Genomic DNA, 21,636 nt, shown 5'->3' with positions numbered 1-21,636 from the left:
GGCGGGGGGCGGGGGGGGCTTTTACAGGAAAAATAGCTACATAGAGGGCATCTTTAAATTTTCATTAGTTTGTTAAGGCTTTTATTTATTTATTTTTTAAACCACTGGCTTTTAGTGTGTGAGCGTAGTTGAAAATAACAAAGGCTGACCCTTACACAGGGCATACTATGTGCCCGAGTGTTATTCTATGTGATTTACATGTATTAACTCAGTTCTCTTAGCAGCTCTATGAGATGGATACCATTGTGATCTCCATTTTGGACGTGCTGGAACTGAGGGACTGAGGAGAGGTAATGCAACGTGCTCAAGGTCACAGAGCTAAAAGTGGGGGAGCTGGGATTCAAACCCAAGCAGTCAGGCTCCATACATCAAAGAGGAAAGCGCTCGATTAGCTGTCGCGTTTACCTGTGTTGAGTTACAAAGAAAAGCACTTATCTTTTTCTGATTATGATAATCTCCGCATGTATAGAGGGCCTGTTATATGCCAGGGACGCTCATACACGCTTAACTTGCATTATCTCATTTCTTCTTCACAATAAACCCGTGAGATCCTATTTTTAATCCCCATCTTAAAGACAAAAAATTTTTTTCAGGTACGGGGATGAAAATGATTTGCCCGAGGATTGAAATCCAGGCCGACTGACTCCACTACGAGCTTCTCAGTCTTTCCTGGCAGTAAAATGAGAGAACGGAGGACCTCAAAGGGATGCCACGAGAGTACAATGAAATAATGGATGTGAAAAGGCCTCGGTGAACAAGTGCAAGGGATCAGGCCTACCCACTTGAATCACTATTGAAAACTGGCTACCCAGGGCCCCTGTCCAGTGATTTCTAGTCCCAACCCTGCCCCTTCTCCGCCCGAGCCACAGCGATATCTTTGAATCTCTTTCTCTATCTCCTCGGATCCGGCCCCCAAACACTTGGCTGAGCGGCGGACGGGAGAATAGAAGGTACGCGCGCGAGCAGGAGGCGGAGCCTGCCGCCCCGATCCGTACTGGGGGTGGCCTTCGCACATGCGCCGTGGCTCTGCGGCTTCAGTTGCCCGGCCGTGCAGCCAATCGGGGCCCGCGGCGCGCTCGAGACGTATTAACGCTGTGTTGAGTCGTTGCGTGCGAGGGGGGCGACGTAAGGGCGCTCCGCGAGCCCGTCTCTCCTCGAATGAAAGGAAACAACCTCCGGCGACAGAGCCCCGCTCCCAGGCGCTGCCGGAGAACCGACACCGACTTCTTTCTCTTTTCCCTCATTGGCGCTTCTCCGCTGCCGTTCGCCTCTGGGCCCCGCCGGTGAGTCCCCACGGTAGCTTGGGGCCCCCCATTCTCTGCCCGGCGGGAGAAGACAAGGAGGATGGCGATGGCCAGGCCGCCGCCCCTGCCCGTTGTTAAGGGGGACTCTTGGTGGTCTCGCTTTATTGTCAAGGACCCCAGAAGCGCCGCTCGTTGAAGGCGCTTGGCAGAGAGGCTGCTGAGAAAAGTGTTTTGGAGGAGCTAAGGGAGAGGCTAGGCTTAAGCCTAGACTTCGGGGGAGGGGGCGCAGCATTTAGGGAGGAAAAAATACTGGGGATTTTTAGTCTTTGCCATCGCTTAGGACATATTTGGGAAGGAGGGAGACTCCCAGTTTGGGAAGCGTAAGAGGAAGAATGGTTAGGATGGCAAGAGGGTTAGCTTTACGGAACTCTGGGGTGGGGGGAATTAGGGGCGAAACTGAGATCTGAAACGAAGACTGTTTGAGGGCGAACTCCTGGGGAAGGAGGGTTAAAGAAAGTGGTGGGATAGCTTCCTGGATTCGGGAGGATTGGAAAAGGACGATTAGGGGACCCTGACTTGCCGACCGAAAGGACCTGCTAAAGTGTTTTAGAGGAAGATAGTTTTGCGAGTTTATCCAGCGCTTGATTAGAGGGAGGTCTTGGAGTCTAGTGTGTATTGAGGAATAAATAACGGGGAGAGGATCCGGTACGTTATGTGTACCATCCTTTATTATATGGACGAACAGCACGGCATTCTTTTGAAATTTGTTCGTTTCGATATCCTGCGTGGAAGTTGAAAAATCCTTTCTTTTTGAAAAACCTTTTCTTTTCATCGGCTTACTACTTAATATCAGGTCTTATTCATACAGTTCAAATTCTTTCTTACCCTTGGGTTTGAAGCAACTGGAAAATTCCTTCAGTTTCCTTTTGAATAACCGCAAAAAGCAGTGCGAAGCATGTAATAATATCGTGCAACCAAATTCAGGTGCCCTTCCGGTTCATCTCTTATTCGTTTATTTCTCTCCGCTGTAACTTTCCTGACAGAAATACTGCTTCTTTAGGGATCACGTTTATATATTCTGAACTGTATATTTCAGCTTGATTGCGTGCGGAATTGTTTGATCTTCCGGAACTGCAGTTTTTGTTTTGTTTTGTTTTGTTTTTCTGTGAAAATGGTCTTTCAGATACCAACATTGAATGAGCTCTCGACTGGGTTCTTGAATGCTCTCCTTGATGTTTCAGGTTATTTCTACCTTGGTGCTTTACAGCATCTTGTAAAATCAGGAACGCATTGATTGTTTCAGCCTAACTAATCGAGCTTTTATATTTTGCCAGACATTTAAATGATGTTTTTCACGCCGATGCCTTTGCTTTTTTATTTCTGCTTTATAACATTATCCATAATGTTCTGTTTCTTTTAAGGAAAAGGTTTCATTGTTGGGCGAAAGCATCAAAGTTTGATCTCTGCATGCGCTGAAAAACCTTTTATACTGAAATTAAAAGGCCATAGAGCTGTGTGGATCATTATGAATCCCTTAATATTGGTCCTTGGAATGCCCTTATTCGCCCTAACTAGAGACCACAAATGAGACAGCATTAGATAAAAATCTGTATTTTTATGATAAAGACATTTTTGTTAGGAGTCATTGTTTCCATGATGTTCCCCACTTCATGTTTTACTAGAAGGCTGTAAAAAATTAGCGAGATATGCACAGATGCATTATTTGAATTTTGGTGGAAAAATCCATTTAGTCATTGTACATTGGGGAAAGTTTTTAATTGGTTTGGTGCACTTTTTTTGTGTTTCTGTTTGCTTTACCAATTTAAACTGATTAAGACACTAGAATATTTTTGAATGCAAAATAAAGCGTACCTTTTTTTCTCAGATTTTTGGGTCTTTGATATCTGGAAAAAGAAATTCTCAAAATTAGGAGGAGAAATGTACCTGTTTATAAATTCAAAGAGGCAGAGTTCAATACGGATAGAATTTGAGGGACACCATTTTCAGGATTAATTTCAAGAATAAAAAGTGCTTTTCTACTCTAGGACTTTTTTCAGATCTTAAACCGGTTTTATAGCGTAGGCTAGGATTGTACAGAAATTACACATTATAGATGTCTGTACAGATAAGGTTCATAATGTGCCATCCTTTCAACTGGCCAAGGATGACCGGGAGAAATGCTGAATACATTACAGTGGTTTCAGAGTGCCTACTATTCATTGCATAGTAGTAAAGAAAGCTAATTTAGAACTCACATAGCAAATTTTGGCGCTATTTGTGAATTTTGGTGTTTTGCATGGTTAATTTTAAAGATTTTGGCAGCTATATTCTTGATAAAGCAACTGAACACATATTTGCCTGTACAAATGCAAACACACTTCCCCTTTTGTTTCTTTTGTTTCTGTTATGTCCTTTTTTTCTTTAATCCTAAAAGTATTTGCTGCCTGTTTTCAATCAGTTTCATGGTTTATAGCCAGTGCTATGAATACAGTACTGTTGCAAAGTATCCGATGCCATTTGAAAGACTGAGGTATTTAAAATTGTAGATAGCATTAAGAGTTTGTTAAACCCATCAACGCAGAGACTGCCAAGGCCTTTGAAGTTTTGTTTTTAGAAAACAAAATAAAGCAGAACAAAAACAACCCTAGGTATAAATTGCTAAAAAGACCTGTTTCTTTGTGGCTTCACCTTAAATTTTAATTCCATGTCTGCATTTTTATATTGTAAAACCCTGAATGGTTTGCAGCTACCACCTTGCTGGCATCCAGCTGCTACTGTTCTTGTTGGGGAGCAAGTGCTTCTCAGAAAGCTACAATGTAGTGTTAGTGAGTCCAGTTTTCAACACAGTATCATGAAAATATTCAAGTATATAGAAAAACGGGAAGAATTTCAGTAAATTTTAAGACAAAAATTGGAGATGTTATTGATTGTGATGTGTGTTGTAGCAACCTGGATCCTGAACTGCTTAGTTTGGGAAAACTACACAAGTCACATCACCGATTTTACACTTGTTCAGATTCTTAAGAATCCATGTTGAGATTGATGATCTAAATCTGAAACCTTCTATGTTAAAGCTTTTCTTCCCTTTTTTTGTTTGATTCCGCTACCTATAATTTGACTAGATTTAAGGGTCATTCAGAAAAATTTTCCTTCCTTTTATATAATATTGCTAATTTAATGTGGAAGTTACTACATTTAGAACACCACTGTCCGTTTGTAACTTTAATTTGATAAGCAGGCTTCTGGAGTAAGCCTCAGAGTCAGATAATATAGTTTTTTAAAATAAATAATTGATTCCTAAAGCATGCTTTTTTTTGAATAGACTGTTACAAGTTTAATTTTTCTTTACTCTGAAAAGGAATACAATAGCAAAAATTTGTTAAAGATGTATACATGATTTTTTTAAACTTAAAAATAATTCAGATTTTTAAAAAATAAATGTTCCAGAATCATGGTTAAGTGCATTCATTTGTCTTTTGTTGGTTTATCAATATGTGAACTTTAAGGAATTGTGCAATGTTAGAATTCTGTTCACTCTGGATATTGTGTCCTTCTCTGAGAAGTTTCTGCTCTGCTCTTAGATACATAATTCTTGGTCTCCTTGAAGAGGCATCTAGCTATACATGAAAAATGTTTTATATTAATTATGTCAGCAGATGGTTGTTTTTAGTATCACACATTGTACATTTTTTTATTGATCCACACAGAAATTGTTTTAATTATTTCACATATCCCCTAATTTGGGAGCAGTTTGATTTTCCTGAATTATTTCATTACCTTGTCTTTATGCATATGTTCTTTTTTTCATTACAGAGGCATTGTAGGTTTTAGTATTAATTTGTCTATACTAAATAGCCATTTTAAAATGCATACATTAAAACTTAGGTTAAATATTAAACAACTTACATGACTGCAAACGGGTATTAAAGTGAAATTAACCATTTTGTTGCCCTTCTTATTCTCTGTAGCATTTCTTGAGGCTTAAAGTGGCATTCTAAAAGCAATTTAAAAATCATGTCAAGCTCAGTTGAACAGAAAAAGGGGCCTACAAGACAGCGCAAATGTGGCTTTTGTAAGTCAAATAGAGACAAGGAATGTGGACAGTTGCTTATATCTGAAAACCAGAAGGTGGCAGCACACCATAAGTGCATGGTAAGTATAGGCCGGCAACCGAGACACCTGAAACCCTGAGAGTCCTGACAATGAATATTCCCAAATACGAAAAAAGTCAGTTAAAATTTTAAACGGATGGTTTCTCACTAATGCTATGCCATTTTTACTAGAAAGTTTCCTTGTAAAGTTAACATCTTATTCACTGTTTCACTGCAATTTCTTTAAATATGAACCTTAATTTCTTTTAAATGTAATTTATAGCTCTTTTCATCTGCTTTGGTATCATCACACTCTGATAACGAAAGTCTTGGTGGATTTTCTATTGAAGATGTCCAAAAGGAAATTAAAAGAGGCACGAAGCTGGTAAGTTGGTATTTCTGCCTCTTGAGAATAAAACTTATTTTAAGCTCATTAAGGAGGAAATTGCTTAGTTTACAGTGTATTGCATTATTAACATTATGACTTTAAATTGCAGTCTTCCCCCCTCTGCCCCCCCGAATCAGAAATTCCAAGGTTGGACTTAACTTATTTACCACTCAACAAAAAAGGAGTGAATCAATATTTATATTATTCACTTTTTTTTTTCCTTTTCAAAAAGAATCAAAATCTTCTTGGAGGCTGTGTTGACTGAGAAAACAAGCAGTTTGCTTAATTTGAATGTATCATGTGTTGAAGTCTTCATTAGGTGAATTTTCATAATTCAGATGTCCTTTCATCTTCCATTATAAAGTTATTGTGGTCATCATAAATGAAGATGACCGTACCCTTTCAGCAGGAAAATGTTAGCACTTGCAGTATTTGACTGTGGTTCAGCTATATAACCCAGCATTTATAACTTAGTATTACTTTGATGGCTTTTACTGTTTGTGTGAAGCTCTGCCACACTGAATGATCCTGTAATTGTCTTCTTCTAGCAACCAGGTTGGCAGGATACTATGTTGCTCTTTTGGAAAATAACATCATCTCAGTTGGTATTTATGATCCATTATGGTTTACATTGAAACAACTTCTGTTCGTTTGGTTATTATTTTTCTCCTTTGAACCCTTTACTGAAATTATATCTGCAAATGTGCCATCAGTAGCTTCACTATTAAGTGCTCCCTTATTTTAAAGATGGGTTGAGCAGAACATCAGTCTGTGTTCTTAGGCACCGGATAATCTCATATTTCACAAAGAATCTAAGGAGCAGAACTAGGAACTATCATTTCGATGACCAGGAATAATCTATTTTTTAGAAGTTGTCAGTCTTATAGTAGTAGGAAAAAAAAAAGCAATATGAAGAAGTTCAAGGATTTGAAACTTGCTTTAGGATAAATAGTCTAAAATCCTAGGATCAGTATTGGCACAAATGGGAATTCAGAGGTCAGACAGTTTTTGTGGCAGTGAGACCTTAACTGAAAGTATTTATCTTCCCCCACCCCCAAAACTGTAGTAGTAATAGAATGCTTCATTTTTTTTTAGTGTGATTTTTTATTTGGTGGTTTCAGATTTCTTCATGTTTTTATTATGGCTTGCTGATTTTTGAGAAACAGAGCAGTATGTTTTTATTTCTTAGTCCTTAAAAACAAATTCAGATGTAAAGAAAGAATACTACTTACCTGAAAGTGGTTGTACTGTAAACCTTATTACCCCATTATTTATTCCTTGGCATTATGAATATGCCTGGAAAATGCTTCTACATCCTGACTTGTTAGCATTTTTGTCACTTGGCATGGCTGCTCTGGTCCGAACAGGAGCTGTTTTGGTCTCTAATGTTACTTATTATTAACAAATCCAAGGCCTAGTTTTACATGAAGCAGCAGTGTACATCTGGCAGCATTGCTAAATCCAGTGGAGATTTCATTTATTTGGACTTGTTTGTGAGGAGAGCACCAGAACTTTGTACGGGTTTCACTAATATAAATTGTTTTGATTAATTTTTAATGGTATGGTGCAGGGAGTTAATTTTTTCCCAAGTGTAGTGAGTTATAAAGAATTAAATTTGTCCCTTGATCGAGGGAGTAGAAGAACATTGGAGGTGCAGACCACAAGCTATAGTAACAGACTTGGATGTGAATCCTAGCTCTGTCACTAACTAGCTGGATGACCCTGGGCAAGTTATCTACTTCTCTGTGCTATGTTTCCCTCACCTGCTAAAAGGAGATAGTGACAGGACTTGTCTCACAGGGATATTGTGAGAATTAAAAGAGAGACTATACAGGACTTAGCATGGTGCCTAGCACCTGGTTAGGACTTGATAAATGATAGCACCCATTGTAGTTAGTGTTTATAAATAATAATATCCTGCTAATGGCATTGTAGGCTAGTGAAAAGCATGCTGGCTGGGAAAGTCATGAGGCTTGTTTTTTGTTTGTTTGTTTCTTTGTTTGTTTTTAAATAACTCCGCCACTGACACATTATGTAACTTTAGACAGGTCGTTAACTTATTTGTCTTTTCGCCAATGGTAAACAGCTAATGCTGTATCACTGCTTACTACACAGCGATGTTCCGTGGCTAAACAGTTCTATGAAAGATAGAGTTACCTTAGGAAAGGTGTTTAAAAAGCTATTTTGAGGCTGTGGGCATCTAGTAGTAAGGAATAGGGTCAAAAGGAGGGAACTCTTGAGCCTAGTACATAGTTTTGCTTCTTTTCCTTCTCCCAGCTGTCAGAATTTAAATAAGTTACAGAGGGGATAGGGCTAGAGTAGCATTCATATATTTAACTTTGATTTCTAGGTGAAAAATAGGTCATGAATACCTGTTGAAAATAAACAGGAGTGCTGGTCCCTGGGTGCTTTCAAGTCAGGTTCCGGCCTATACCTGGTGTTGGCTTAAGATAGGTGTTCACTCTCCTGAAAGAAAAGTAAAGAGGAAAGAGTCTGGGGCTTGCAGTGAAAGTGTTTAGGTGACCAGATGGGTCAGAGTCTTGAGAGAGTGGGAGGTCACAGAACAGGAGGTACAGGTATGTGGTTTCTGTGTTCTTACTGCCACAGGCAGTTTTCCAAGGTTTTCATGTCAGTCACAAAGATCAGGGGAGGAAAGCTATTCTGTAGGAGCAAATTCGTCTCTTTTGCATTACCTTTTGGCACCAAGATGGACCAGGAAGAATTTGCCAGAATACTAAGGATTTTATCATTTGAGTCTTTGTTTTTGCAGTTAAGACAGATATATATTTTTCCAGAATGGTTTCTAGTTCCTTTTGCAGCCATATGGAGACACCACATCTGTACCATCTACTCTTAATTCTCCAGCCATCTAGCCAAGAAATGCAAATTTCCAAGTAAAATTATATGAATCATCGTCCCCGTTTTCATTTTCTTTAAGGAGATACTTGGGAGGAGTACATTTGAAGAACATACTCTTTCTGGTTGAAGCTAGGTGGTGAAATCATTAAGAATATGTACATCGGGTAGTTACCGTTGGAATTGGTAACTGTGTCAGATGTATCACTGAGAACAGGAGTTCAGAAGGCCATTTAGTTCACCTTCCTCAAGCCCTATGCAAGATTGCCTCCAAGCCATCCAACATAAGATTTTCATCTCTGCTATTCTTTTTTTTTTTTTTAAAGATTTTATTTATTTATTTGAGAGAGAGAGAGAATGAGAGATACGGAGCACGAGAAGGAAGAGGGTCAGAGGGAGAAGCAGACTCCCCGCTGAGCGGGGAGCCCGATGCGGGACTCGATCCCGGGACTCCAGGATCATGACCTGAGCCGAAGGCAGTCGCTTAACCAACTGAGCCACCCAGGCACCCACATCTCTGCTATTCTTAAATATATCTTATTTATGCTATTCTTAAATATATCCAGAGGTTGTGAAGACCCAAGCAACTTGAATCATGACCATAATTATATGACAGTCTTCAGAATTGAGAAATTCATCCTTCTTTATAACTTAATTATCTCACTTAATTTAAGCTGTTTATTCTAGGTCTCTCTCCTTCCATTAAAGGAAGTATTTGGGTTTTTTCTTTATTAAAACTGGAAAATCTTTCATATACTTGATGAGTATCCGCAGGTCACTCCTAAACTTTCCCCTTTTCAAACTACATTTTTACACGTTTAAAGAAAGCCTCTGAACATTTTTCCTGTTTTCTTTTTCCACTAGTAGAAATAGCTAACATTTATTGAACACTTAATATGTGGGCAAAGTACTTTAAATACATGATTCTTTATAATCCTGACAATCATAATGTGAGATGGGAGGTATTATTTCTCCCTTTATGGATGAGGAAGCTGAGGCCCGGAGAAGTAACCTGCCTAAGGTCCTATTACTACTAAGTGGCTGAGTTGCCATTTGACTTTAGGGACAGTGAACTCCACAGCTAGAACTCTTGATCACCCCAGCTTATACTAGACTGCCTTTTAAGCTACCCAACCCGAAATCAGATTTTAAAAAATACAATTATTAGAGCTTAGTAGTTTTTTGAAAAATATGGAAATACTACTGGATTTAAATCAGACTCCTTTTAATATGTCTTAATAGCATTGTTAGTTTTTAGGACAAAAATCTTATATACATACTAGCTAAGAGTATTCTGATTCTTTGTTACCCTCAAGATATTTTTTGTGGCCTCTAAAAATGGAAAGACCAGTTTTACATGGTTCCAATGGAGTGCTTGGCACCCTAGAGAAATGGGGTATCTGATTTTGAGAGTTTATGATCTAAATATTGGGTATGCCATGAATCTGCATATATGACAATTCATAAGTACACCTTTTTCTGTGTGGGAGGAGCCTTGCCTATTTAGGTAAGTAAGACTGCTTCCTAGAAATGGCAGTGTTTAAAAAAGGGAGGGGGGAATGAGTCCAGGAAATAGGTTAACTACCAGAATGGGTCATTGAGACCGGCAGTAATGGATTCAAGTTAAGGTGGGATAATGCTAAGGTCTTTAAACCTTAGGCAGGAACTTCATCTTGGATAGGAGGGGATGGGGACGGGCAAAGCAGTTTTCAGGAGAAAAGGGATATACAGTAGTCACTGTGGAGAATGAAATATAATCATGGCAGCATATTTGTCTGCTGTACATAAATGTCCTGCAAGGGCATCTTAAAACTCAGCCTGTCTAAATCATTTTTCATCATCTTCCCTGCCTGGAACCCTGATTCTCTTTCTGAATCCGTTACCTTCAGCTCTTCTTACACATCTGTCACATTGGTTCTCCTTTGGGATGTCTCTGCTGACTTTTCTTTCATAATGTTACCCTGTACCCAGTCTTCCTTTGCCCATCCTTCCAGCATACTGCTGCTAATTACTGGATCTCTACTTCCCTGATTTCGAACTCACACTGATGCCTTCGTGTATACAAAATCATACCTAGAGGCCTCAGCCTGTCCTTCAGAAGTCATAACTCACCTTTTCCATTCTTGATCTCATTCTGTCTCCTTTTGGTTTCCCAAACATCCTCTGTTTGTCCCCACTGCTGTGCACATACTGACATTATTCATCCTAGCTGTTTCTTAGCTGCCTCTCAGTTCTGTTTTTGAGTTCAGCTCAAACTTCACCTCTGTCATAGAGTTTAACATGATATGCGTTGTATTTGTTACATGTGTGCAAGCTTTCTTCCCCACTATATCCTGGTCTCTGGGAAGGTAGAGACTCTTCTCTTGGCCTAGCATAGGATTAAGTGGGGATAATGCATGGAAGACACTTAGCACAGTACTTGATGTCTCATTTGTGCTCAATAGCATTCTAATCAATAGGTGGGCACTCATTAATTGTTGGATTGTTGGAGAAGAGCTTCAGTTGGATAATAGTGTGAAACCTTAATAACGGGCTAGGTGTAGATTGGCCAGGGAAGTAATGGTAGAGCATAAAATTCCTCTTTTTTGGTTAATCAGTGCTCTAGTGTGGTTTGCAGCTCTAGCAGTTTGAAAAGGAAGGAGAGAAATCTAGTGGGAAAAATCCAGTTGGTTATTTGTTCAGAATGGTGGAGAGCTATGTATGCCTCACCCAGGAGGGTTTGCATGTTTCTTCAACATTCCCTGGCCCAGTGTGATGTTATTTTTGTTGTTTCCCTGGGCATGGTATTTGTCAAGCCCTCGCCCTAGAATCTAGAATTCATCTCTCTGTCCATTTATCAGGTATTTAATTTAGTGCCTACTTTGTACCAAGCACAAGGCGAGACACCTCGGTGGCGGTGCCACTGTGAATACATACAGTTTAGCCTTAGGAATATGTAGAGAATGCCACCGGAGAGCTGGGATAGAGGAGCATCAGTAATTCTGTTGGGGAAGTCAGAAGGCTTCATAGAAAGTGACGTTTGAAATGTGTTCCAGTGGGAAAGTGATGTCGTAGAAGTCAGAGCGGGGAGAGTTTCAAGGAGGAGGAAGTGGGCAAAAATACTAGGTAAGTATTAAATGCCAGTGCTATTTAAAGTAGAGTGAATGGCTCATTTAGCATTCAGTAAGGACAAAACGGAGTGCCCGCAGTGCATAGGATGCTACGACTGTTCACTGCATACAGAGAAGCAGAAGATACCAGGTGATCGGTCAGTGGTGCTGCTAAATCCTTAGAGCAGTGGTCCTTACCCAACTATGAAATCTGAAGGGGGGTGAGCAGGGGATTGCAGGCGTGTATCTTTTGAAAAAGGTTCCCAAATAATTTTTTTAAAAGATTTTATTTGAGGGGCGCCTGGGTGGCTCAGTCGTTAAGCATCTGCCTTCAGCTCAGGTCATGATCCCAGGGCCCTGGGATCGAGCCCCACATCGAGCCTGCTTCTCCCTCTCCCCCTCCCCCTGCTTGTGTTCCCTCTCTCTCTGTCAAATAAATAAATAAATAAAAGATTTTATTAGCGAGAGAGAGAGAGAGAGAGAGAGTGCGCACCAGTGTGGGGGGAGGGGCAGAGGGAGAGGGAGAAGCAGACTCCCTGCTGTGCAGGGAGCTTGACAACACAGGGGCTCAATCCCAGGACCCTGGGATCATGACCTGAGCTGAAAGCAGATGCTTAACCGACTGAGCCACCCAGGCACCCGCGCTCCCGCCCCCCAATGATTTTTGATGAACACTCTTGGTTATGGACCATTGCCTTAGGAGAGGGGTTGGCAAACTTTGTGTCCAGGGCCAGATTATAAATATTTAAGGATTTGCCAGCTATATTGTCTCAGTTGCAGTCACAGACAATATACACAAAGAAATGAGAATGTCTGTGTTCCAATAAAACTTTATTTTCAGAAATGGTTGTTGGGCTGGATTGGACTTGCAGGACCCTGCCTTAGGGTATTTTTGTGGAAAAACAGGTAAATTCTTCCTGCAGATTTGTTCACTGGCCGCATTGTCATCTGTGTAACTAAGTGTAAATCCATCATGAGTGTATTCCTTTATATGTGTATTTTTTTATAAGGCTCAGATTATGGCATGCAGATTAATTTTAATGTGTGCAAATATTTTACCTGTCATTTATATTAAAATGAATTTTGCTTTACTTTGGAAGTGATTAAGGAGAATGAATGTAAGGTGAAAGAGAAACTTCAATCCCAATGATGGAGAAAATCAGGTCTTTGACTATTACTGAATAAGTTAATTTTTTTCCTTTGCCTTCATTAAATACTTCTTTGTAATTGGGAATAATGTAAATTTATGTCATTATATAACTAGTTCTCATTTATTTGTGCTAATGGAGGAGAACCCAAACCAGTAATGTAAAATAATCTATGTCTGGTTTGGGGGTATGTCTTGGTTCTGACTTGAGCATGGATGTGTATTTGACGTTCTTCACTGATTAAGAATAGCAGGCAGCATGTTTAGAGTTTACAGTACCCTCAGCCTGAGACACCTACACCTGAGAACAGCCTGAACCTTTCGATCTGAACTCAGAAAAACTCTGAATGTTTTCAGGTGGAAAAAAAAAAAACCTTCAAAAGCTACAATAAGAGAATTTAAATTGCTCATCAGTGATGACTCATAAAGTATGAGTATGGAGTATGTGATATTCAGAGCAAGGTCAGGGGACTAGGTTAAGGAAGAACTTGATAGGCTTACTTAGTTCATGGCCCTCCAGTTCTAAAAAGATTTCTGAACTGATTTGTTCAGTAACTGCTTAGATTTAGTCTGTTACTCTAGTAAAAACAAGTACTTTTCAGTGGCCCTGTTTTTTAGAAACACTTGGAATTTAAGGTCCTAACCTATCAGATGTGTGCTTTTCTGATGACTTTGATGGCTTTCAGATGTCATTTTTGCTTACTAGCTTTCCATTTAGACCTAATTATTATATGAAGTTTATTATTATTAATATATTGTGAAATTTGTGCTTTTATAAGACCCTCTTCGAAATGTTGAACTATTTTTTTTAATTGTAGCCCTAGCATAAACCAGAAACAGTCCTGAGTTCATGTTCCACCCTACCATGCAGTACTATTTTTAGGATTTTTTTTTTTAAAGATTTTATGTATTTATTTGAGAGAGAGAGAGCGAGCGTGCGTGCACAGAGGGAGAAGCAGACTCCTCCTGGATCAGGGAGCCCGACATGGGGTTCGATCCTGAGATGGATCCTGAGATCCATGAGATCGTGACCTGAGCCGAAGGCAGACACTTAACCACCTGAGCCACCCAGGCACCCCATAGGAGTTTTTAAAAAAGATTTATTTGTTTTTAGAGAGAGACAGAGAGTGAGTGAGAGCAGGAGGAGGGGCAGAAGGAGAGGGTGAGAATCTCAAGCAGACTCTGCACGGAGCGTGGAGCCTGATGTGGGGCTCGATCCCAGGACCCTGAGATCAAGACCTGGGCTGACATCAAGGATTGGTCGCTCAACTATCTGAGCTACCCAGGCACCTCTCTTTTTAGGAATTTTTAACCTGTAAATCAGACAGCTGTCACTTAACCAGATAATTCAGAGGTCACTCTGAGCTTTCTAACCATGTTGGATAGGAGAGAGAGTCCTATAACTAAAGCAATGAACCTGGAGTTTAGGAGCATTTTTTTAGGCAGCTCTGGAAACTTACCCCAACTGCCTTGTCCCGCATTCTGGTTTTTACTGGAGGTAGTGTTATCTGTTATTGAAAACAACAGACACCAGTGTAAGGTGGACTGCCCTCGCTTTATTTTTGTCTCATGTCTCCTGTGCAGATACCCTAGGTACCCTGTTCCCAACTCAAGTGCTTTTGGCATGTTTTCTTTGCCTACAGACTCAAGAATATGGCCTCATTTTGGAGCCTCTTTTGCACTGTCATACGTTTATAGCTCTTTTCTTGGAGCAGATGTCTTGAGAGTAGTAACTACTTGGCTGTGAGGATTTATATCTATACAGTGGTGGTCAGTCACTGATAAGCATGGTCCATACACAGTAGTTAAGCTGTGCAAAGCTAAGTCTTAGCAAGCCCTTTGTCCCTTGGTTCCCTATGACTCTGTCTAGCCATCAGACTCTGGCTTTTCCCCCAAAAGCCATCCCTTTCTGCCTATCCTAGAAGTTGGGAATCTCATTTTAGTTTTACTTTGTGTCTATCTGTGCCCTTGGCTGAGTTTTCCCTGAGCTTTACCCATAGCTACTGAGAAAGCGGTATTTCTCCTTTTATTCCTTAGGACTTCTTCCTTTTACAAACTGACTTTCAGCCCTGGCCTGGTTCAGTTGACTGAAGAGCGGGTACGTGCCAGCCTCTGGCTCCCACAGGACTTTAGCTAAGTCATAGTCCTTTCAGTTCCCTTTGTCGGCTCTTATGTGTGACTTAGTTCCTCTTAAATCTGTGGGTCAGTCCCTTGAGACTCAGTTTGTTAGGTACAGCTTAACGTTAACATAGGATAGCTTCACAGATTTTAGAATGGTGGTTACCACAGATAGGCAGGGAGGGTGCGGAGATGTTGGTTAAAGGATACAAAGTTGCATTTCACTAATGTTAAAATATTGTGCCATACATCCTAAATATATATAACTCTTAGCAAAAAAAATTTTTAAGTTAGTATAGCTTCTAACCATACTATAAAGATGACATGCAAACATCTGTAATAGGATGGGGCCTTTTTTTTTTTCCAGTCTCCCCATTTCAGAAGAGGTGATTGAGTTTTGAAGCTTACTAGGTCTACTAGGTAGCAAACTGAAGAGAGGAGGAAAAATAAAAGAAAAATCATTATCAACAAATTTTCACCTCTACTTAAAGAACTTGAAATCAGGGTATGAACAGGATAAGCGGACAGTTGACATTTATACTTATGTTAGGGGCAGGAAATTAGCCCTCAACAGAATATTTGCTGTGTGGGACAGACATTTTTGCAGGGGGAAGAGGTCCACAGTTAGTTCACCATGTTCCTGTCAGGTTAACTTTCATTTTCCCACATTTGAAAGAGTCACGGGTAGTGCAAACTTGATGTTAAATGACAGCTGACAGTCACTCTGCTAGGAGCCCAGTAGGGACTATGACAAATTTGAGGGCAGATGTTCTATGTAAAGAGAAACACAGGACATTATTTGGGTCCAAACAACTGCAGTCTTGCTGTGTTGGGGATCCCATTTTCCTAGGACTCTACTTTTTTCAAGAGAGGCCATCTTTGTTTTATTTCCCATAACTTTTTTTTTTTTTTTAAGGAAAGTGTACAGCCACCTATCTGGTTTTCCAACTTCTCTAATTTTTCTTTTTCTCTCTTGATTCTCAACCTTGTATTTCACAGGGCTAATCTTTTCCTCCCAAATATTCTCACCTCTCTTCATTCTGTGCCCCTTCAGCTGGATTGTTCTTCTCAATTTTACCTTTCCAAATTCTAGATCAGACTCTTCAAATTTGTAGACACGCTTGAAGATTATTATGTTAAATCTGTAGGTATTAGAAATATGAATGAGAAAAAATATACCGGAAGATATTAAAATCTTCAATAACAGTAAGCTTAAAGTGAACACATATATCGAGCACTGCTTTGTAAAGCACAGTGTCAGTCTTGCAAAAAACTCAAGTCTAGAAACAACTGATAGATAAAATCTGTTAGCTGTACAAGGAAGTAAAATGGTAAGAGCCAAAATGAATACTGTATCTTAAGTCCCACAGGAGTTCAGGGATAAAAGAATTATTTAGGAGTTGGGGTGTATAGTGTAGTAGACTTCAAGGTAACAGTTACGTTTTCCATTTCCATTCCATAAGCATGTTTAAATTGTATATTTAGTTTTATTATGGGTACTTTCTGCTATTTTATTAGCATCTTGCCAGAATTTCATATACAAGTGGGTATTTTGACTTTTATATGAATGCTGCTTAAAGTAGATCCAGTAAATTCTAATTGAGAAAAATTCCTGCTGCTAACCCTAAAAAGAATTTTCCACTCTTTGAAACCATTTTTATTGGAATATCTTCTTCCTTGAGGAACTGACAAAAGTGAGAATGAGCTTTTTCTCACTTAAAAAATTTTATCTGTCCTAAATTGCTGTAGTTAACTCGAGATACTTTGGGCAGATTTAAATTAAGCAGCAGCAAAGACAAATTTTGATATATTTTGGACATTTGGTTTCCTTCTTATTCTCAATAAACTGATAGATGGATATTAAAAGCATTTGCTAGTATATTCCCCCCAAAGTAATTTTTTGTATGTGAAAGTATTTTTGCTCATTGTAGAAAAATCAGAAAATACAGGAAATTGTAAAGAAAACCATCCACCTAGTGACAGCCCCTCAGCATCTTGCTGTATCTGCTTCCCCCCATTTTCAAAGAACTTATAAACATAATTTTGATCATAATCAACATAGTTTTGTATCCTGCTTTATTCTTCATTTAGTATTATACATAAACATTTTCCCATGCCATTAAGTTTTCTTTGGAGAGTGGCTATAGAATATTTCTAAATATGGGTGTGCTATAATTCAAAGATTTTTCAGTTTCCCATGAGTGGTTTTTTTTTTTTTCTAAGATTTTATTTATTTATTTGAGATAGAGAGAATGAGAGATAGCACGAGAGGGAAGAGGGTCAGAGGGAGAAACAGACAGGATCATGACCTGAGCCGAAGGCAGTCGCTCAACCAACTGAGCCACCCAGGCGCCCTCCCATGAGTGGTTTTACATTTTGGACTATTGTAAACAATTCTGCAATGAAGATGATATGTATATAAATCATTTCAATCTCATTTTTTTAGACTAGATTAATAGAAGTAAAGTTAGTGGATCAGGAAATAACTTTTTAATTTATTTAATTATTTTTTCTAAAGATTTTATTTATTTATTTGACAGAGAGAGACACAGTGAGAGAGGGAACACAAGCAGGGTGAGTGGGAGAGGGAGAAGCAGGCTTCCCGCTGAGCAGGGAGCCCGATGCAGGGCTCGATCCCAGGACCCTGGGATCATGACCTGAGCTGAAGGCAGATGCTTAACAACTGAGCCACCCAGGCGCCCCAATAAGAACTTTTTTAAAAGCTCTTTGATAAATAAGGCAAGCTGCTATCCAGAGTATAGTGATTTCCATCAGGATATGAGAGGACCCATCTCACTGTATTTTTGCCAGTGTTGAGCCAAGTACAGTATTTTTAATAGTCCCTCCCCTCTCATTTTTGCTTGCTAATTGAATTCAAAAATTTTTTTTCAAAATATATCTGCACAAGCCCATTTTTGATGAAATTTCAAGATGAACTACTTGCAGTAGAGGTGGGGTAATGTTCAACTTGTTAAGATAAAAACAGGTTGTAAAATAGTATGTACAGAATTACATAGAAAAATACTTGCATGTAAACATTGTAACACACTGTAAGTGCATTTCTGCTTGGTAAGCATGAGTTGTTTTTTTTAATTTCCTTTTTTGCCCTTGTGTTTTCCAAAATTTCTATAATTGTGTTTTTTGATGAAAGATATAATTTGCTAAAATGATAAAACTTCATAATTAAGCTGTAGTACGAATGCTGCACCTTCTCAAGAATTTACAAGCCACCCAAAGGTATTTAACAGCTTTTCCTGCTTGATAATTTGGCACAATATTTCTTTTTACAGTAATACTTTGAGGTTTCTGTATTTAAGGAAATGGAGTATTTCCCTAGTATTAATAATGGGCACTGGCCCTCATGTTTTCTGGGATGTACCTGTATTGAGAATGTTTCTGACTTAGGAGTATTTCTTAAATGACAGTTTGAATGAGAGGTTGAGTGTTTGACTTGCTTAGAGAAGTGTAAGGAATTTTATTGGAATTTATATTAGCTTCTCAGTATACCCAAATTGCTCAGGGGCCAAGTAATCCAAAAGTTAGGATGGTAAGTGTTCTTTATGTTAAAATTAATAGAGGAATGAGAACGGTTCCGAATGAGGTATCTAGCAACCAAGAAACAGTTTTTAAGATTTACCTTACAGTGAATTTATTTTGGCATGGCATTTATAGTTTAGGAGGATAGCCTTGTTAAAAGTCCACTCAATACCGTATACTATGATATGTTAATCAAAACCACTAACAGTCATTGTTATGTGCTTTTTTTTAAAGAGCTTTTTCCTAAATTGAGAGCATAAGCTAAACAATAGGAATTATCTAATAAAGTCAGAAGGTAAATTACATTAAAATATGTTTAGAGTCCATTCTTCTATTTGCCTGAATTCATAATACAAGAGGTAAGTAACAGATTAAATTAAAATAGATGAGCATATTTTCATAATCAACTTGACATCACAAAATATTTTTAGAGCTTGAGATATTTAAAAATCTACTTAATTTTTTATCCTTCTTCCCTCACTTGAAATTGATTTTACCAAGTTCCCCAATAGTATGTGAGGTTTTGGTTTTTTTGTTTTTTGTTTTGTTTTGTTTTTTTCTGATTTTCATTAAGTGGAAATGTGAAGGAAAAATTTTTTCTGGTATGAGACATTTTCCACAGTTACCCGTTTCCAGGAAAATCTGGATTGTGAAAAGGTCTAAGTTGTATACAGCTTACATTCCTGATTTGCAGCATTTCAAATTTTCTCTTGACCACAGTGAAACAATAGACATTAATAATATTCCATTAATTTTGTCAATGTTTAATCTGGGGGAAAAAAATACCCCAGTAGAATTTTATTCAGATTATTTCTAGGCAAGAAAACAAAAGTAGCATTATTAGTTACAAAACTTTTCAATAACCGATTTGTTTTCCTTGACAGAGATTGATATGCCTCTAACCTGACATCACGGCCTTAGCAAAATCACACACTAATAATAATTATTTTATTGTTTTGCTGTAGATGTGTTCTTTGTGCCATTGTCCTGGAGCAACAATTGGTTGTGATGTGAAAACATGTCACAGGACATACCACTACCACTGTGCATTGCATGATAAAGCTCAAATACGAGAGAAACCTTCACAAGGAATTTACATGTAATTATTTAACTTCTCTTTAAGTTTTTTTTAGCAGTCATACTTTCTTTAGGCTTTTGTAAAACTTTTTCCCATTTCAGAGCATTTCATCGTCATTGTAAAGGGTGTTTTGGGGTAAGGAATTTAATGGTTAGAGAAATGGCATAGGACATTTAATAAGATTTTTGGAATCCAGCTTGTGAATGGGGTGAAGTGTACTGCTCATTTTCTTAATTTCAAAAACGAGTTTAGTTTGTTTACTTGATAATTTTTGATTTCTTCATTTTTTTTATAGGGTTTATTGCCGAAAACACAAGAAAACTGCACATAACTCTGAAGGTACGTCATGTGGCCACTTTTCAACATCAAGAAGAAATTTGAGTGAATTCTATACTAATTTTTGCCATAAGATGTATCTCAACATTGAATACATTTCAAAGAATTAAGAAAAGTGTTAGGATAAACTACATAGTGAAAAAGATCTGGATTTTTGAGAAAATTTTTACCCCTGAAGTTTTTGTAAGGAGTATGTTGAGAATATATTTTATCTTTAGGAAAAAAGGATGCTAGTGATTTTGGATTTCTGTGTTCATATAAGTGTTGGTAGATTGTAAAGTTAATAATTGGGATCTTTTTTACTGTCACATGAGCTAGAGAGACTGGTACCTTTTATGGCTTCCTGTTAAATTTTCACATTGTACTTTTTTGAAAATACAGACATGTTCATAAGAAGTGATCAATTTTAAAATATATTAACTTTTAAAATTATAGTTTGTTTCCCCTTAAATTTATATAAAACAAGGTTAGGGGTGTTTATATGTAGTTAGCCAAGTTGTCCTTGGTCTTTAAAAGGGATGGGAAAGTTCTTAAATTGAATTCTGACTTGTTTCACACCTTTGCAAACAGATGGTTTTGATACTTTTACTAGCAATATACAAAGGCTTAGATTTAATCTGAGATTGTTCTATCCTTCCATTTAAATTAGATATCTTTAGTTTTTGCTAGCCTTTGAGAACGTGTTGCTTAGAATTAGAATGGTTTGAGGGGCGCCTGAGTGGCTCAGTCAGTTAAGCATCTGCCTTCGGCTCAGGTCATGATCCCAGGGTCCTGGGATCGAGTCCCGCATCGGGCTCCCTGCTCCCCGGGAAGTCTGCTTCTCTCTCTCCCACTCCCCCTGCTTGTGTTCTGCTCTCGCTATCTCTCTTTCTCTCTCTCTGTCAAATAAATAAATAAAAACTGAAATAAAAAGAAGAATTAGAATGGTTTGAACATGTTGATTTAGGAAGTGGTTTCCTGTGTCAAGATTTACCTAATTATCGGTGTTAGCATATTAAAGTTTGTGACCCTTTTTGATATCTTAGATTGTGGCTGTATCCTCCACTTTGGGACTCCAGGTTAGTTCCAATACTTTAGTGTAGTGCTGGTTTAAATATATAATCTTGAGCAAAAACTTGTCTTTAAGGTAAACAGATTGGATAAATAAAAAGAACAGAACATTTTAGAGGTGATAAAGTGCAACTGAGAAACCTTTACAGTGTTTTCCTTTTTTTCTCATTTAGTTCTAGAATTCAATTGAAAAACCTTGTTCAAAGGTTAAGAGGAAGCTTGCCCACCTTTCGTTACTTCAGATTTTAACAAGTGTGTTTGATTCTCTTTAAGATTGTAGTGACCAGATGTGTATGGTAAACCAAGGGTTAAGAGTTAGGCTTTGATGAGTACAAGCATAGGATTCTCTGGGGCAGGATAGTTGAGCTTGGCCAACAGTGATTAATGGAGCCGGCTTCCCTTTTATTCCCTTCATTTCTGAAGCTCATAGTACCATCTAGTGGTAGAGAAAAGTCACTGCAGACTGCGTAAAGTAAAGTAATTTTGACCACCTTTTTGCTTTGAGAAACTTACTGAGAAAGATCTAAATTAACACTTTTTTTTTTTTTTAAGATCTTATTTATGGGCGCTTGGGCGGCTCAGTTGGTTAAGCGACTGCCTTCGGCTCAGGTCATGATCCTGGAGTCCGGGATCGAGTCCCGCATCGGGCTCCCTGCTCGGCAGGGAGTCTGATTCTCCCTCTGACCCTCTTCCCTCTCCCCT

The 21,636-nt window shown here is 38.5% G+C and overlaps 1 protein-coding gene across 3 annotated transcripts in view; it reads left to right on the top strand.

The window, feature by feature from the left end:
• Positions 1 to 1,128: 1,128 nt before the first annotated feature.
• PHF6 (PHD finger protein 6) overlaps positions 1,129 to 21,636 on the top strand; it is a 46,886-nt gene continuing 26,378 nt past the window's right edge. For 2 of the 3 annotated variants that reach the window (XM_028094429.2, XM_028094427.1), the window contains exons 1-5: positions 1,129 to 1,283; positions 5,213 to 5,396; positions 5,619 to 5,720; positions 19,436 to 19,569; positions 19,844 to 19,887. In XM_028094429.2, coding sequence (XP_027950230.1) covers positions 5,259 to 5,396; positions 5,619 to 5,720; positions 19,436 to 19,569; positions 19,844 to 19,887 — 418 coding nt within the window. In that variant the 5' untranslated portion in view covers positions 1,129 to 1,283; positions 5,213 to 5,258. The remainder of the gene's footprint in view (positions 1,284 to 5,212; positions 5,397 to 5,618; positions 5,721 to 19,435; positions 19,570 to 19,843; positions 19,888 to 21,636) is intronic. The other variant, XM_028094431.1, reaches the window with a different exon arrangement.

This window comes from Eumetopias jubatus, unplaced genomic scaffold (assembly GCF_037043125.1).
Source record: "Eumetopias jubatus isolate StellerSeaLion01/CBP00866 unplaced genomic scaffold, mEumJub1_p1.0 scaffold_11, whole genome shotgun sequence".
Classification (NCBI taxonomy): Eukaryota; Metazoa; Chordata; class Mammalia; order Carnivora; family Otariidae; genus Eumetopias; species Eumetopias jubatus.
The sequence above is the reverse complement of the archived record's forward strand: the minus strand, read 5'-3'. Positions and strand labels throughout refer to the sequence as shown.